The sequence below is a fragment of the Ovis aries genome, chromosome 1 (assembly GCF_016772045.2).
Source record: "Ovis aries strain OAR_USU_Benz2616 breed Rambouillet chromosome 1, ARS-UI_Ramb_v3.0, whole genome shotgun sequence".
In the NCBI taxonomy this organism is placed as follows: Eukaryota; Metazoa; Chordata; class Mammalia; order Artiodactyla; family Bovidae; genus Ovis; species Ovis aries.
In genome coordinates this window covers 120253941-120271109 of record NC_056054.1, presented here as the reverse complement: position 1 = coordinate 120271109, position 17169 = coordinate 120253941, and the positions used below count along the sequence as shown (strand labels likewise).

Sequence of the window (17169 nt, the reverse complement as noted above, 5' to 3'; positions counted from 1 at the left end):
CTTAAGTTTGAAGATGATAATTCTGATTTAAGAGATGGACAGGGAAACCTGGCGTGTGGCAGTCCACAAGGTCACAAAGAGTTGGACACGACTTGGTGACTGAACAACAACAATAAAAGGATAAGGGACTTATATTAATATATTTGCACTCTGTAACATAATAATATCCTTAGGAAAATATTTAATGAAAAATTCTGCTAACAAGAGTAAAGCTACAATCAGGTCAGAATGGGATTAAGTTCCCAATTCCCATTTCATTAGCAGTAGTGCTTTCACCACTGAACTAACAAGATGCAATCATGGTTTTAAAAGGCTTGAATGGCTGCTATGTGTTGTGGCAGGCCTTGCGCTAGTGGCAACAGAATAATTAAGAATACTGAATAAATGTTAAAAACTTCCCTGATTTTGCTTCAAATCTATTATTAAAAGAAAGATACAGAATGAATTAATCAAGTTCATGTCTTAAAGATGCTACTACAGAATATAAATTTTTTTCCTTTAATTATCCTGATTTAAATATATCTTAGTTTAAATTTAAGCACAAATATGATAACCTTCAAGCAAATCTATAGTCTAAGAAACTTTTTTAAGTTTATATATGCAGAATTTGATAAGAACCATTTATAAATGAAATTCAATAGAAATTTTTGGGACTTAAAGCATATAGGAATTAACTTTCATATTCCTGATTTTTGACAGAGATAGGTAACTTGCCAAAGATCATAAAGCTGGAAAGTAGTGAACCAAAATATGAAAACAGGTCAGCTAATACCAGAAATAGCAATTAATAACCATTGTATATAAATAACCAAACGAAGAAACTATTCAGTTACATAAAACTTACTTATCCACAGAGTTTAATCTACATCCACTCTCAGAGTACATACAAATGGACTTACAAGGCAGAATATCAGATTCTCTTACTTGAGAAAAGCAAACAATGAGGACTATGTCAAGAGGAACCCAAAGGAACAAATTATACCCAACACCCTTTGTCCTCTATTGTTCCACACAATACAGTAAGAACTTTATGATCACTAAGGATATAAAATATGGTATACATTGCTGGTAAGTCGTTTCAGTCGTGTCTGACTCTGTGCGACCCCATAGACGGCATTAGAGAATATAAATAAAATTGATTTCAAAAACTAGTTTTTGCAAGCTCTCTGGTAGCTTTAACTAATAATGAAAATCACCTCTGGGTCGAGATCTTCCTCGTCCTCTATTGCTTTGTGCAACTTCGCTTGCTTCTTCAAACCACCTTGATAACATGTCAGACATTCTCTGCATCAATGACACATTGGGACTTTGCTCTCCTATGATAACAAAACACGTCTTATCAGTGAACTTAGTAATAAGTCAGGATCTTTCATTAATGTAAAAACCTATATTGGAAGGCCTTTAAAGTGAAAGCAACTTTTTAAAATCAAATTGCTTAAATAAATTATATGAATGCATATGTAAACCTACTAGGGCTGTCATCACATTTTATAGTAAATGCACACATGAGTCACTCTCATCTGCATCTTGAGTTCCTCCTACATCTCTGCCAATCCTTAGGTACTTCCACACTCCTACCCTTACCCCAACCCACATCTTTGGGCCTAAGAGTACACAGATAAGAAGAGGTCATGAAGTTTTAAGTTGAACAGATTAAAAACAAAGTATGACCTCTCTCTTAAATTTCCCTAAACTGAAGGTTTGCTCTCTAACTTAAATTTCCTTAAACTGAATTTATTTTCATCGTCATTTATTGCAAATTACATATAGTTGAAATTAACTGAAACCAGAAAATGTTTTATCTTTTTCCTTCCCCCCTTTTCTTCCTTCAAATACTTGAGTAGTCTTAAGGGCATTTTCAAATTAAGTATCCCATCAAATTAAAACTGTGATAATTCTATTTTACAATCATATAATTTAAAATAAAAACTGTTTTTGTATTTTCTATGAAAGTAGAATTTATTCTTTTATTACCTTTATATAATGTAGCTTTATATTTTAAAATATGATGTCAAATAATACAAACACTAATATATTGGAAAAAATGCATTTGATCTTAATAGACTTCAGAAATTAGAATAAGACTTTGGCTATAGACCCACTTATTATATAAAATCACAAACATTACTTTTATTTTAAATGTGCCATCTTAACACTCCCAAATAGTAGTTTCTTATGCTTATCAAAGGCATCTGATAGGAGGGGAAAAAAAATTTTTTTTATGTGCTCTTATAAAACTCTCAGATTGGAAACTGGGAGTTTTCAATTCTCTCTATATCAAATACAAAGGCAAAAATTATAAAGTTTGATAATACCCAATCTTGCTGTGGCAAAAATGTATTCTTAGACTTTCAGTGGGAATGCAAATTAGTATATACTTTTCAGAGGGTAATTTGATAACTATCAATATTAAATCCACTTATCCAGTGACCCACACATTCCACTTTTAGGATTTCACCCTAAGACACTTGCACAAGTACATGTACAAAGATATATGTACAAAGATGTCTGTTACAATATCACTTATAAAGCAAAAAAATGGAAACAAGCTAAAATATTAATGTTTAAAAAGCTGACCAAAGTATAGTTACCATCTCGTTCTCGTTCACTCTCAGGCCTTGCTCGGGGTCCAGTATCTGACCAATCACCACGAAGTCTCAAACGTTTAACTGGAGGCTGTCGTAACTTAAAGAAGAGAAGAAAACTCATTCGCTGAATTCTTAAAGCACACTGTAAGTCTATGATTCTTTCCTTTTTTTTTTTTTTTTTTACTTTATCGAGATGCTAAATCAAAATACGGAGCTTCCCTGGTGGCTCCGTGGTAAATAATCCACCTGCCAATGCATGAGACATGCATGGTTCAATCCCTGGATTGAGGAGATCCCATGGAGAAGGAAATGGCAACCCACGTCAGTATTTTTGCCTCAGAAATCCCATGGACAGAGGAGCCTGGCAGGCTATAGTCCAAGGGGTTAAAAAAGAGTTGGACACAACTTAGCGACTAAACAACAACAAAAAAATCAAAGTATGAAAAAGAGCCATAAATATCCATTGACGTTGACAGCCTATACTTAATATCTTCAACCTAAAGACTGAATGCAACTTTAAAATCTTGTAAATGTGATATCAAATCCCATCATCTTTCAACTGACAAGAGAAAAGTTATCTAACTACATTAAGCCTAAGTTTTCTATTATGATGATATAGGTAAAGTAGCTACACACCTAGTTGGCAATAGGAGTAACCATTATTTTATTATTATTACTGACAATTTGCTCTCTGGTTCTCCCCCCAGCATCTACTCCAACGTGCATTACTCACCTTAGTGTCTTTACTCTACCTGTTGCTCTCTTTCTTAGCTACTAACTTTTCCTACTACTTCAGAAAAAAATAAAGTCAGTTCTATAGAAATGATATCAATTTCCTCAATTTCATTCCATAAACTTATCTATATCTACTTCTTAATTTCTTCCGATCTTTCTCAGGAGATGGATCATTTGTTTTAAGCCTAATCTCTATGTGTGTTTTTTATTTCATTCCTTGAATAATTATTCTATTTCTATACCTACATTCCTCTCTTCTTTCTTGATTCTTCCTCACAATGTACTAAAGTTTCTTATCATTTTTAAAGCACTGCAAGTTCCTATTTCTATTCAGCATCTATTCTTTTCTCATGCTTTCTGAAGCTTTACTGTCAAGCTTCTTTTAAAAAGTCTGTATTCATTCTATTTTTATCTACCACTCTTCACTCAATTCACTGAAGTGAACTCATTTTTCCACTGAATTCTCACCCATATCACCAGTGAATGACCAATTCCTAAGTTCATTGATCAATGATAAAATGATCAAAAATCAATTTCCAATTTGAATGGCACCTTTTAGAGATTCTTCTATCTGATATTGATGGTATCTGACACTCTTAATCACTCCCTTCAACTATCACATTTTTAACATCTTTTTATTGATGTATAATTTACATAGCATAATATTTACCCTTTTTAAAATATTTATACTTTTAAAGCAGACAAATCAGAGGTATATATTCACAAAAGCTATGCAGTTACTTGTATCTCACTAATCCAGATCATTTTCATCACTCCCCACTTGCCCCTCAACTCACCTCCTGACAACCACTCATCTAACTCTGCCTCTATGGATATGCTTATTCTGGACACATCATGTAAGTGTAACAATATAATATAATATGTGGTCATCATGTATTACTTCTTTCACTTAGCAGAATATTTTTCAAGGTGCATCCACACTGCAGCATGTATCAGGATTTCATCGCTATTTTTATGGCTCAATACTATTCTACTTTTTAAATATACCACATTTTGTTTATTCATTCATCAGCTGATGAAAACTGAGCTCTTTCCACTTTTTGGCTATTGTAACTAATGCTGCTATGAACATACACACAACTTTTTATGGGGACATGTTTTCAATTTTCTTGGGTATATAATCTAGCATGGGATTGCCAAATCATACGATAGCTTCCATGTTTAAATTCTGAGGAACTGCCAAGCTGTTTTCCAAGGCACCTGTACTGTTTCATACTCCTGCCAGTAATGTATGAGGGCCCTGATTTCTCCACACTTTCATGAACGTTTACACTCGTCACTGGCTCTTTCAGTCAATCTAGTAAGTATGAAGTGGCACCTCACTGTGGCTTTCATCAGTGATGTTGAACATCTCCATATATGCTTAATGGCCATTTGCATATCTTTTTTGGAGAAATGTCTATTCAAATCCTTTATCAATTTTTTAATTAAGATATTTATCTTTTCATTGTTGAGTAGCAAGTGTTCTTTATATAACATATTCTGGATACTAGATTCTAAATCATAAACCAGATGTATGATTTGCAAATATTTTCTCCAATGTGTGAGTCACTCCCTTATATTTTAACATAATATTCACTTTTTCCTCCTCATAATTTAGCAAGTTTTGATAGAAATTTAGTGATAGCTTAGTGGTAAATTTTCTATTTTCTCCTGGAAACTATACTGAGCAACAAGGAGCATGGGGGTGGGGCCAGGGTGGGGGGAATGGGAGACTTTCCATCCTCAGCAAAAGAAACAGAAACCCCTCTAAAATATTCCATATTATACATAAGTATGGTTAAAAGCAACTGAGAATAACAAAACCTGCAGAGGAAGTCACAAGTGTGAAAAGGAATAATCAGACGATGCCTAGTGTGGTAGTTGTTTAAATGTCAGACAAATAATCATTTCCAGAAAGAGCCTCATCCTGTATAAAAATTGTACTTAGAATAACAAACTAGAGCTCTCTTCCATGGTTACAAGAGAGAAATTTCTATATTATACAGGCAAAGAACTGATGTTATACTCTCACCAAGTATATCCAGAACAAGATCTTCAAGTTAAAAACAGTCTCAAGTTTGATTTTTTGAGATATCTGAAATAATCTAGTCTAGAGTCCCGAAAATGGTATAGTCATTCCATAAAAAATCCTGAAAATGATAGTCAGTCATTCCATAAAAAAATTTTCAGCACCTTTTATGTGTCAGCCACTACACTTCGTATCAGGGAAAGATCAACAGACAAAACATACAAAAATTCTCAGTGTAACAGAGTTTACAAAATACGTGAAATTAAACAAGTAAAATATACAGAGAAAGTTGTAAGTGTTATAGAATAAAATTAGGTAGAAAAGGGAGATAGGTAGTACCAGAGAATTAAGGAATATAATTCTTAACAATGTGGTATATTAGTGTCTAATGGAGAGAAAAACAAGTGCAAAGCACTGTAAGAGGTAAAGGAAGAAGAAATCCAGATAATCTGGAGGTCATTTCAGGCAAAGTAAATGCAAAAACTGTAAGGCAGAAGCACACTTAGCCTGCCTGAGTAAATAAGTAACTAGATGTGGCTGCTGCTGCTGCTGCTGCTGCTGCTACTAAGTCGCTTCAGTTGTGTCCGACTCCGTGCGACCCCATAGATGGCAGCCCACCAGGCTCCCCCGTCCCTGGGATTTTCCAGGCAAGAGTACTGGAGTGGGGTGCCATTGCCTCTCCGAGATGTGGCTAGAGCAGACCAAACAAAGGAGAGAGCCACAGAAGTGACAAGAACCAAGTAACATAAGATCTTGAAGCCACTGTATGGACCTCAGTTTTGAGTGAGGTGGTGAGCGATTCTGGAGTGTGAATCAGAACAGTGGTATGATTTGACTTATGTTTTAAAAGATTACTTTGGCTACTGTGTACCTAAAGGATTGGAGAGGGTGGTATGAAAGCAGGGACCTAGTAAGAAAGCTGTCATAATAATCCAGAAGAGGTGCTGATGCCTTGGATCAGTGTTAGTAGTAGAATGGGAAGTAATACTAACACATTTTAGTTACAGGTTTCCCCTGCTATCTGAAAGCAGAATGTTCCTATGAAACCCTTCATAAGTGAAAATGGAGTAACACAAAGAAGCAATTACATTAAGACACATCTTGCTAACTGATGCACAAAATAAATCAAGACAAGGCACGATGTTTACAGATACAATTTAATACTCAGAGCTTAATGCTGAGATATAAAGGCAACTCAAAGCCAGGGCAACTCAAAGCCAGGGCAGCTTGACACTGAAATGCCAAGCGTAGTTCCCTGGGAAGAGGTGTGGTAGCACCACGTGCTGCTCAGGGCACGCACTGCAAACAATCACTAGGTGCTGTTTTCACTTTTCACCTTTCTTTTCTGTAAAAGTGAAAATCCTCTTTGGATGTTTTAGTCAGTGAAATCAAGTACTGATGCAGGTCTCCAGTAAAAGCAAAGCTATATAGAAGCAAACTTTCAAAAAGCTGGGGATACGTGTAAGACTTTTAGGAATAAATCATGAGGAACAGGAAAAAATGAGAGATGGGATTCAACAAAGCAGTCCAATAATGTGCTAGGTAGGTGGGGAAAAAAGTGTCAAAAAGATATAGGAGAAAAAGAAAGAAAAAAGAAAAAGAAAAAAAGGAATACCAAAATAAAAGAAAATGAGAAGTGGAAAAAAATTTTTGAATAAGACAAAAGAATATGGTAAATAAAGAAGGGCAACATGAACTCCCTGGTGGTCCAGTGTCTTGGGCGCCATGCTTTCACTGTGGGAGCCAAGATTCAGTCCCTGGTGGGGAACTGAGACCCCACATGCTGTGCAACATGGCCAAAAAAAAGGGAGCAGGAGCAAAAGGGAAATTATTAGAGGATATAGGAAATAATCCTGGAGAAGGGAAAGGCTACCCACTGTAGTATTCTGGCCTGGAGAATTCCAGGGACTGTATAGTCCATGGGGTTACAAAGAGTTGGACACGACACGACTGAGCAACTTTCACTCAAAGGAAATAATATAGAAAAGAGACCCCTACAAATTAAGAAAATATAAAAATATGGAAACACAAGAAAAAATCATATATTAAAATTTTATTCATACTTTAAAAACCTGCTCAACAGTTTCTTATGCTCCCAATTAAAAACAATTATTCTGTCTTTGGTCTATTTATATGGAACATTAATTCTTACATATAATTATGTTACTTTAACTTTCACACATTTATTTATAAATCTTACTCTTTTATCTATTTATTTGCAAACTCCTGAATGACAGGTCATATCTTTGTCACAGTCAGCCTTGATTTTCTCAAGTTTAGTAGATAGTACAGTAGATACCAAATAACTATTTGGTGAGCTGAGAAGAGCTTGTCTGAACATTACTACAAAGAATTTAACATAACACACTGAAAAAGATAATTATATTAAGAGGAAGACAGTTTATTAATTTCTTTTCCTAGACAGACCTGTATATTGTTTCATTATTACAATAAGCATAATTTTTATACTTTTAATCCATTTTCAGAATTATTTTTCTTAACTTAGTTAATTCATAGAAGAACACTGAGAAAAACATGTTAAAAAAAACAACTGCTCATGACTCAGCCTCATTCACTCTGATTATATAAACATCCTTTGGCTAAGTTTTCTATGGCGTAAAAGCTAGTTGGCTCACTTAAAATGTTCCTGCATTTCCAACTCTTTCATTATGTAACAACATTCACAAAGTTTGACTGTAACATTACTACAGCTCATTCTTTCAAGAGGAAATTACATAGTAACAACAGAACAGATTTTACATTTTCAATCAGACCTATAATCTCAAAAATAGCTTTCATTAGCAACATACTCTCTTCATAAATTTCTTAATTCAGTTAAATACAGTGCCACATGTAATCTTGATTTTTTTTTAATTTTATAACCCTCTCAACCTGCAAATATAAGAACTGGATTTAGTTTTGCATCTCATAGGAATTACAAAATCATTGTTCTTCTTTAGTACCTTTAAAATGTATTTATTATTAAGAGGTGAACCAATACTTAAACAGTCACTGACAATTAATAAAAAGCAAAGGTTTACTTCAAAAGACATTAACAATCCAAAGAATAGAATGGTTAAACACAGGACATGTTAAAAAAAAAAAAAAACCCAAAGTGAAAAACACAAGGCAAAAGAAGCTTAAGAGGCAAACATTATTCTACTGCTGTGTACTGTCAATGACATATTATTTCTGATTTCTGCTTTTCCCCAGGTTCGATCCCTGCGTTAGGAAGATCCCCTGGAGAAGGAAATGGCAACCCACTCCAGTACTCTTGCCTGGAAAATTCCATGGACTGAGGAGCCTGGTAGGCTACAGTCCATGGGTCGCAAAGAGTCGGACACGACTGAGCAACTTCACTTTCACTTTTCTGCTTTTCCTAAGAAAATGACTGACTATTTTAAAGACATTTTAGGAACAATAATTCTTTCACCTATCTTTCAAAACATAATATATCTGTATCTAGAAATTGATGAAGAAAAGGGTATCTATAGATACCAGTTCAGTTCAGTTCAGTCACTCAGTTGTGTCCAACTCTTTTCAACCCCATGACTGCAGCATGGCAGGTTTCCCTGTCCATCACCAACTCTCAGAGCCTGCTAGATATAGGTATGCATATAGATACATATGTATATAAAATGTAATGTATCAACTTCCAAAGCACTAAATGTTTATATACACCTACCAACAGGAGTTTTACCTATTGCCACATACTCTTCATATACAGACAACAAGCTCCTCCTCTCCTGATTCTGTGTATGTGTTGTGCTGTGTGCGAATGTCACTAGCTCACAACTGTGACCAAGGCAGAATCAGAAGAGAGGAAGGACCACTATCCACCTGTGAACAGTAAATACTTTTTGCATAAATATAAACAGTAAGTTTCTTGGAAGCTTATACATCACATTGTTTTAATTACCTTTCAGAACTGTTTAATTACAGTCAGAACTGTTACTATTTCTTGGTGCTGCTATACATCCATAAACTTGGAGAAACATTTTGCTAATAGACATTTACTCTTTAAAATATTATACAATACTTTCATTGGGTACCTTTTCCTTATTTGTTACTCCCATTCTTTCATGCATGTTTCACGTCTTTGCTCCACAGACTATAAATGCCGTGAAAACTAACTCTATTTTTTGAAGCCCTTAAGGCTTCAAATTTAGGACTTACTGAATTAATGCCCCAAGAGTTAGTGAATTAATGTTTTCTGAAGCAAATAAAAGAACATAGCTTTGAGTAAATTTACCTCTTCTCTTCTCTCTTCTGCAGAAGGAGTTTTAAGTTCTCGTGCTGTATCATCTTTTGGGTCAAAAAGATATATATAATCTGAAGAGTAACTAACAAGAATCTCTTGACCATCTTCACTGTAACACAGAGATGTCACCCTGCATGACTTATTATTAAGATGGGAAGGGATAAAACGAGCAACCATTCCAGTAGTTCCTCGGCCTGCATAATTCCCTAATAAAAAAGAAATTGTTTAAAATTCATAATGTTTTTCAAGAAAAACACTTTGAATTATAAGATATGTATTTAATGTAGCAAAGTAAATCCAAGCTATCATATTCTATTTCTGGAAAAGACTCTGTAATCAATAGTCAGATTTTGTAACAAAATGAAAAAGAATACAGCATAAAGGTTATATTATCTTCCAAAAAGAATTCATGATTTTCTAGAATTCCAGATTAAGTCAATACTTTTTTTCCCCCAAAATATTAGCTATTTAATAATTTTAAATGGTCTATAATTAGAGGCATACTAAATCATCTTTGAAAATTCTCCAAATTAAGATAATATAATTTTCATAAGGTAAATCAGAAAGTTGACATTTACTAATATACTAGATAAAACAGTATAGTATCTATTTAATAAGATTTATCTTTTACTTTATATCATTAAAAGATTTTTTATTGCTGTGAAATTCTCCTCATAAAATAACAGAGTGGGAATATTACTTTAATCTTAATTAATTCTGACAGTCACCAATATAACGTAACATGACACGGAGAGGTACAGTTGGCACTCGGTGCTCTGAAGGCCCAGACATGCTAAATTCCCACAAAGCTGCATTATCTTGCACTCTGAGGTTTTGCCTTGCCCCAAACAGCAATCATGTCTTATCCACTGAGATATGATAGTTGGGCCTACAGTGTCATATTATATTACTACCGTTCCCATTAAGTATGCACATTCAGATAGGTAAGACTTCTCAATCACAGTGCAAAAAATGAAAAAAGATCCCATCTGGTTTTCCCATTTCAATACTGTATGTCCATTTTCACTGGACATAAACTAACATTGAGATAAACACTGTTAATTTATGACCAAGTCCACTTTTAATTTATAAATCCTTATATATATATGGGGTGTGTATGTGTGTCTGTGAGAGAGAGGAAATCTTGACATTCCTTGGCAGAAAATCTTGACCTTCCTAACAAAAGTTGGCTTTGAAGTGAATATTTCAGAAGTAGTTTGATCTCAAACCAAATAAGGAACAAATAAGAGTTTAAGGCAAATTCAAATTCAGTACTGCAGCACCATTTACAGTACTTTAGATAGGCTACAAGAGATGATTAGATAGCATTACCGACTCAATGGACATGAGTTTGCGCAAACGCCAGGAGATAGTGGAGGGCAGAGAAGCCTGGTGTGCTGCAATCCATGGGGTCACAAAGAGTTGGACAGGACTTAGCAACTGAATAAGCAGCAGCTAGGCTACGAAGTAAGCATGAACATATGATACACACACACAAGTCATTGTTCTTTCCTAAACTTTTCTCCCCACCACGCTTACTATTATCCTCTTGATTAAAAAGATGGCAAAGAGAAATCAAGAGAGCTAAATGTTGTGGGCTGAAGTGTGTCCCCTGAAAATTTCATGTATACCAAGAACCACAGAATGTGATCTTATTTAGAAATAAGGTCTTTGTAGATGTCATAATTATCAAGATGAGGTCATAGTGGATTACAGTGGACCTTAAATACAACTTAACTAGTGTCCTTATGAGGGGGAAATGTAGACAGACATACACACAGGAGAGAATGGCATGTCAACGGAAGCAGAAATTCAACTGATACATTTAAAAGCCAAGGGATGCTAAAGATTGTCAGCAACCTCCAGAATGTAAGAAAAAAGCAGGCAAAATATTTTTCCAGACAGCCTCCAACAGAAAACCACCCTGCAACACCTTGATTTCAGACATTAAGCCTCCAGATATGTGAGAGAATAAATTTGTTATTTTAAGTCACCCAATTTATAATAATTTGTTACAACAGCTTCAGGAAACTAATACATGTAGTGCTACAACATTCTAAAGTGATAAACTGCAAAAGTGTCACCTTGATGGGGTCATAAAAACTTGGTGAAATGCTATTTTTTATAATAATCCATAATATTTAAATAAATTCTATATACTGAATTTTATATCAAACTAAAGAACTTTTAAAAATCTTAACAGGTCAAAAAGATTTATCCTTTGAATTGATAGTCTCATATTTTCTCTAATCTAAGTCTTTACCTGTAGCTCTTGTGCCCAGCATTCGCCGATCATATATACGTACTGAGCTATCAGAACAACCAACAGCAAGATAATATGGTATTGGTGGACAAATAGCTACTGATGTGGCAGCACGTCGGCAGTTAATTAAAATATCCTACAAAAGATAAAAGAATATCTGTTACATAAGTTGTACAACAGATAATAATCTACTTAAAATATTTTCCCTTCAATTGGAAAGAAAATCTTTCTCAGAAATCCTAATTCAGCCAGCATGACAATGAAGCAGAAAAAACAACAGGCTTCCTAAATATTCCCATACTCAAGAATAAAATGAACATTATCTTTAAAAATACTAAAAACTGCAAATATTTCCTATGTAATATGTCATTACATTAATATCATTAAAAATGCCTGCTATTATTGGTCCACTGGACAGTAAAGATAGAGGTATAATCCACCTTTGTCTATGGTAAGTATATTGATTATATTATATGGTAATCATACCTTAATTTTAATTAGTTATTAAAATATAACAAAAGTATCATGACCTGATTTTTAAAAATCAGGACCTTATAAAACCATCTTCCTCCTTACCAGTTCAAAAACAAAGTACATACACACATATATACAAACTATGTCAAAGACAGGCTTTTTATGATAATGTCACTACTTCTCCCTACACAAACATTAGAAAATGTAAGGGCTCTCATCCCAAAGATATAGTCTTAAGGTATTCTGTTAATATACTCTTTTGTCTATAAGCTAATCCCTCACTCCTCTCAGAAAAGCCAAGTTTTTAAGTTACATTTATGCTGTTTTATGTATTTAATTATTGACCTCAGAACTTTATTCCTATCACAAAGAACTCATTCATCAAATTCCATTCATCATTCTAAATTTTTAGTACTTAAGAATTACCCTACTTACCTGCTTTCTTTATATTCTATTTGCTTTTACATATAAAGACTTCAGAAGTATTACTGAGGAAAAATACAACAATATTTTACCGTTGCTATTTTAGTTACTAAGTAGTGTCTGACTCTTTTGTGATCCCATGGACTGTACCCCACCAAGCTCCTCTGTCCATGAGATTTCCCAGGCAAGAATATGGGAATGAGTTACCATTTCCTTCTCCAGGAGATCTTCCTGACCCAGGGATCAAACTCACATTTCCACGTATTATCAGGTGGATTCTTTACCACTGAGCCACCAGGGAAGCCCTTATTAGTTTTATTTATTCTTTCGTTTTACAACAAAGTTTCTGATTATAAACACAAAATTAAATCCAACTACACTGTACAATATTGCTTAAAAGAATCTGACTTAACAAACTTTAGGACTTATTATTTAACAAAAAACAGGCATACCAAATGCCCCTCATAAACGACCAGCTATTTCAAACTTGTTTCTGCCTTCAGTTCAACACTCCTAGTTGTATATGTGTACACATATACAACAAAAAAACTAACAAAAATTTTTTATTTCTATTTTTTTCTTTTTCTTCTCTGTTTTGAAGTATAAAATAATCTCTTCTCCTAAGGCATGTTAACAACAACAACTAGTTTCATTAGCGAACACTCAACCTGATTACGGCAACCCACTCCAGGATTCTTGCCTGGAACATCCCATGGACAGAGGATCCTGGAGGGCGGGCTACAGTCCATAGGGTCACAAAGAGTCAGACACGACTGAGTGACTAACACTAACAACCTGGTTACTAGTATTATTTTTTTTTTTTTTTGGTAATTGTCAAGAAAAATGTATTTAGAGTACTTAATTTTTTTTTAATTGGAAGATAACTGTTTTACAATTTGTATTGGTTTCTGCCATACATCTCAGCTGGCAGTATTTTCTTATTTCATTTACAACTCCAAAACGATCCAAGACAAAAGCTACTGTCTCTGAGTAACATTTAGGGTTAGTATTAGTAGTCTGGGGCCTTAGACTGACTGATTTCACAGGTGTTTTTCAAGTTTAAAATACCATTTTAAAAAATACAAAACTAAGGCCACTCTCAACTTCTGACACGGCCCACACTCTAAATAAATCCACTTCTTATTCAACTCCCCCGCAAAATACAAAACTGACAGTGAAGCTCTATGTTTAGAGAAATGAGCTAAATCAACAATGAACATGTTGATAAAATGGTACCTAATTGTCTAAAACAAAAGATATATTAACAAATCTTGAATTACAGGACAGGGTAAAAAGAGAAGACATCAAACTACTACATGCTTTTATCACTGCTACTGGTAAAGCCAAAGCTGCCTCCATACATAAATAAAATACTTCAAGTTTTTACAGAGCCATAGCATATACTGAACAATTCTATAAATCTTCATAAATGTATTTGAATTTCCCAGTTTAATATACATTCCTTAACTTCACTACTAACATTTTAATTACGAACAAATTTAATAAATTAAAAATAATTTATAAAATAATTTTAATTATTTTATAATTAAAATACATTTATTAAATATTTTTTAAATTAAAAAATTTAAATTTACCGATAAGCTCATAACCCAGAGAAAACTTACTGTCCAACCTTAACTTTAATCTTAATTATTTTCATTATTTATATAAAAACTTGATTCTTACATCTTTGCAATCTTCTTTCGTACAGCTAGTTTTGATGCGTGTATCAAACCACCTAACAGTTCCATCTTCACCACAAGACAGAAAGGTATACGGGTCATTAGGTACAGTCATAATCTGAAGATAGAAAGGTAATTGTACAGGAAATGTTAGTGAACATTTAAACAGATGGCTTTGAAAAATATTACTGCTATTATTACAAAATGAAAGGCAAAGGCAACTAAGAACCATTTACTGGAATTATTTATGACTTCAGCATACCATAATGCAAAACAGTGCTATACATATAGATATATGCAAAACGTAACTGCTGAATTAATGTGATTCATTTACTTTCATTTGAAATTAATGTACCTCCAGATTCAAAACTCTTTAAAATTATAAACACCTTACAACATAACAAGAAAAATCCTACCCTTGGAAGCCTGTACAAACTTTTATGTTTGAACAGCCAAAATTTTATGTTTTTTGGATATGAATTTACACTTGCTTTAGAAACAAAGTATAAAATTTTCTTCTCTGACAATCATTATAAAACCCTGTAGTGCCAAATCAAGCATTCAAATTAACCTCTCAAAAAACTTTTGAGCGATGGTAATGGTTCTATAACCACATAAAAGTACTAAATTTTCATGAAGTGTACAGTTAAAAATGGTAGGAATGGCAAATGTTACATTAGGCATTTTTTATAAAAAATTAAAATTTTTTAAAGAAATGAAACATTTTAGATATTCCTATATCTATTACTGGTTTAGCAATAAGGCTGTAAATTGAGGCTCTGTGTACCCTCCTATCCAACATATTCCCTCCACCCTTCTCTGTCCCAAGAAATAGAAACTACCCAAATTGGGTATTTAGCAATTCCACAGAGACTTTTATGCACCCCTAAACAATGGAAAGTAGGTTCCCATGTTTTAAAACTTGGTATACTCAAAAAGGTATTTAGATTAACTAGTCTTCAAAGAAATACAAATTATATTTGTATTAATTAGGTATTTATTAGGATTTTTATTTATTAGGACTAAATACAAATTATAATGCTAAGTAAATATCACTAGACATCACTGGAATGACCAAACGAAAGGGATTTGGTAATATCAAATGTCACTGAGGATACAGAACTACTAGAGCTCTCATACATCACTGATGAGACGGTAAAATGGTATCATCACTTTGAAAAACCATGTGTTAGTATCTACTGAAGTTGGTAATATGCTTCTTCTATGACCCAGCAATTCCACTACAAATAAATGTTATAAAGTCATCTAAAGATGTGTACTACAATGTTCAAGGCAGCATAATTCATATTAAATACTTGAAAGAACTCAAATAACCAGAAAGACAATAAGAATAGAAATGTTGATTTATTCTTAAAATAAAATACTAAAGCAATAACAATAAACAAACACGTTATTCTCAAGTTACATAAAGCCAGTGACTAAACCTAAGAAAATTTCTTGCCAGAAATGAGTGGAGTAACATCTTTAAAGCAGCAAAAGAAAAATAACTATCAAGCTAGAATTCTATATCCACGGAAATATCTTTCTAAAACAAAAATAAAATAGACTTTTTCAAAAATAAAAAAGCTGAAAGATTATTCAATAACACAGAAGTTAGCAAAGGATACCTCTTACCTATCAATCACTATTTTTATAAAAGTTTATATGAAACTCAGCCATATCAAGTCATTTACATATTATCCAAGTCTGTTTTCCTGATGACCTATTTGAATAGTTGTGATAGATTATATGGCTCCCAAAGCCTAAAATATATACTATATACTATCCTGTTACAGGATAATTTTCTGTAAAACCCTTTCATTAACAGGCCAGCACAATATAACTGCATTTTGTTTAATTCTTTATGTAAAAAGAAAATAATATCAGTAGTAATCTGGATCTATGCAAAGGAATAAAAGATTGGAAATGATAAATATGTAAGTAAATATAACATTTTTTGTTTTAAAATATGTTTAAAGATAATTAACTATTAAAGGAAGAATATTAACAATGTATTAAAGAGTTTATAAAATATGTAAGAATAAAAGGTTAAAAAAAACGAATTTCTAGGAGAGGAAAAATGGGAGCAGAGTGTTGTAAGATTCTTATACCATATTGAAGTGGTACAATATTACTTGATGGTACACTGTGATAAAGTTTATGATGTATAATTCCTAAAGCATACACTAAAACAACAACAAAGCATCACAGCTAATATATCAACAAAGGAGATAAAGCAGAATCACAAAAATACTCAGTTCTTCTAGAAGAGGGGAAAATTGATGGAACAGGAAAAGAGAAAAAACAAAAACCAAGACACAAAATTTAAATTCAGCAACTTCTACATCAATTATATGAACTGTAAATGATTAAATACAGCCCAATTAAAAAGCAGACATTGCTAGATTAGATTAAAAAACATATAAATTGATTATGAGAATGAAATATAAAACCACAGACAGGCAGACTAAAAGTAAAAGGATAGAGGAAAGAAACATTGCAATAACTGTAAAGATGAGAAAGCTAGATGTGCTGCGTGTGTATGTGTGTTCGTCGCTCAGTAGTATCCAACTCTGTGATTCGATGGACTGTAGCCCACCAGGCTCCTCTGTCCGTGGAGTTCTCCGGGCAAGAATACTAGAGCGGGTAGCCAATCCCTTCATCAGGGGATCTTCCCGACCCTGGGGTCAAGCCCAAGTCTCCTGCATTAC

The 17169-nt window shown here is 33.5% G+C and overlaps 1 protein-coding gene across 29 annotated transcripts in view; it reads right to left on the bottom strand.

Moving 5' to 3' along the window:
• Positions 1–17169, bottom strand: part of DCAF6 (DDB1 and CUL4 associated factor 6) — a 184839-nt gene that overhangs the window by 80329 nt on the left and 87341 nt on the right. For all 29 annotated transcript variants that reach the window (XM_060415869.1, XM_004002739.6, XM_027977886.3 and 26 more), the window contains 5 exons: positions 14463–14576; positions 11880–12015; positions 9608–9822; positions 2592–2685; positions 1197–1316 (listed from right to left, as the gene is read on the bottom strand). In XM_060415869.1, coding sequence (XP_060271852.1) covers positions 1197–1316; positions 2592–2685; positions 9608–9822; positions 11880–12015; positions 14463–14573 — 676 coding nt within the window. In that variant the 5' untranslated portion in view covers positions 14574–14576. The remainder of the gene's footprint in view (positions 1–1196; positions 1317–2591; positions 2686–9607; positions 9823–11879; positions 12016–14462; positions 14577–17169) is intronic.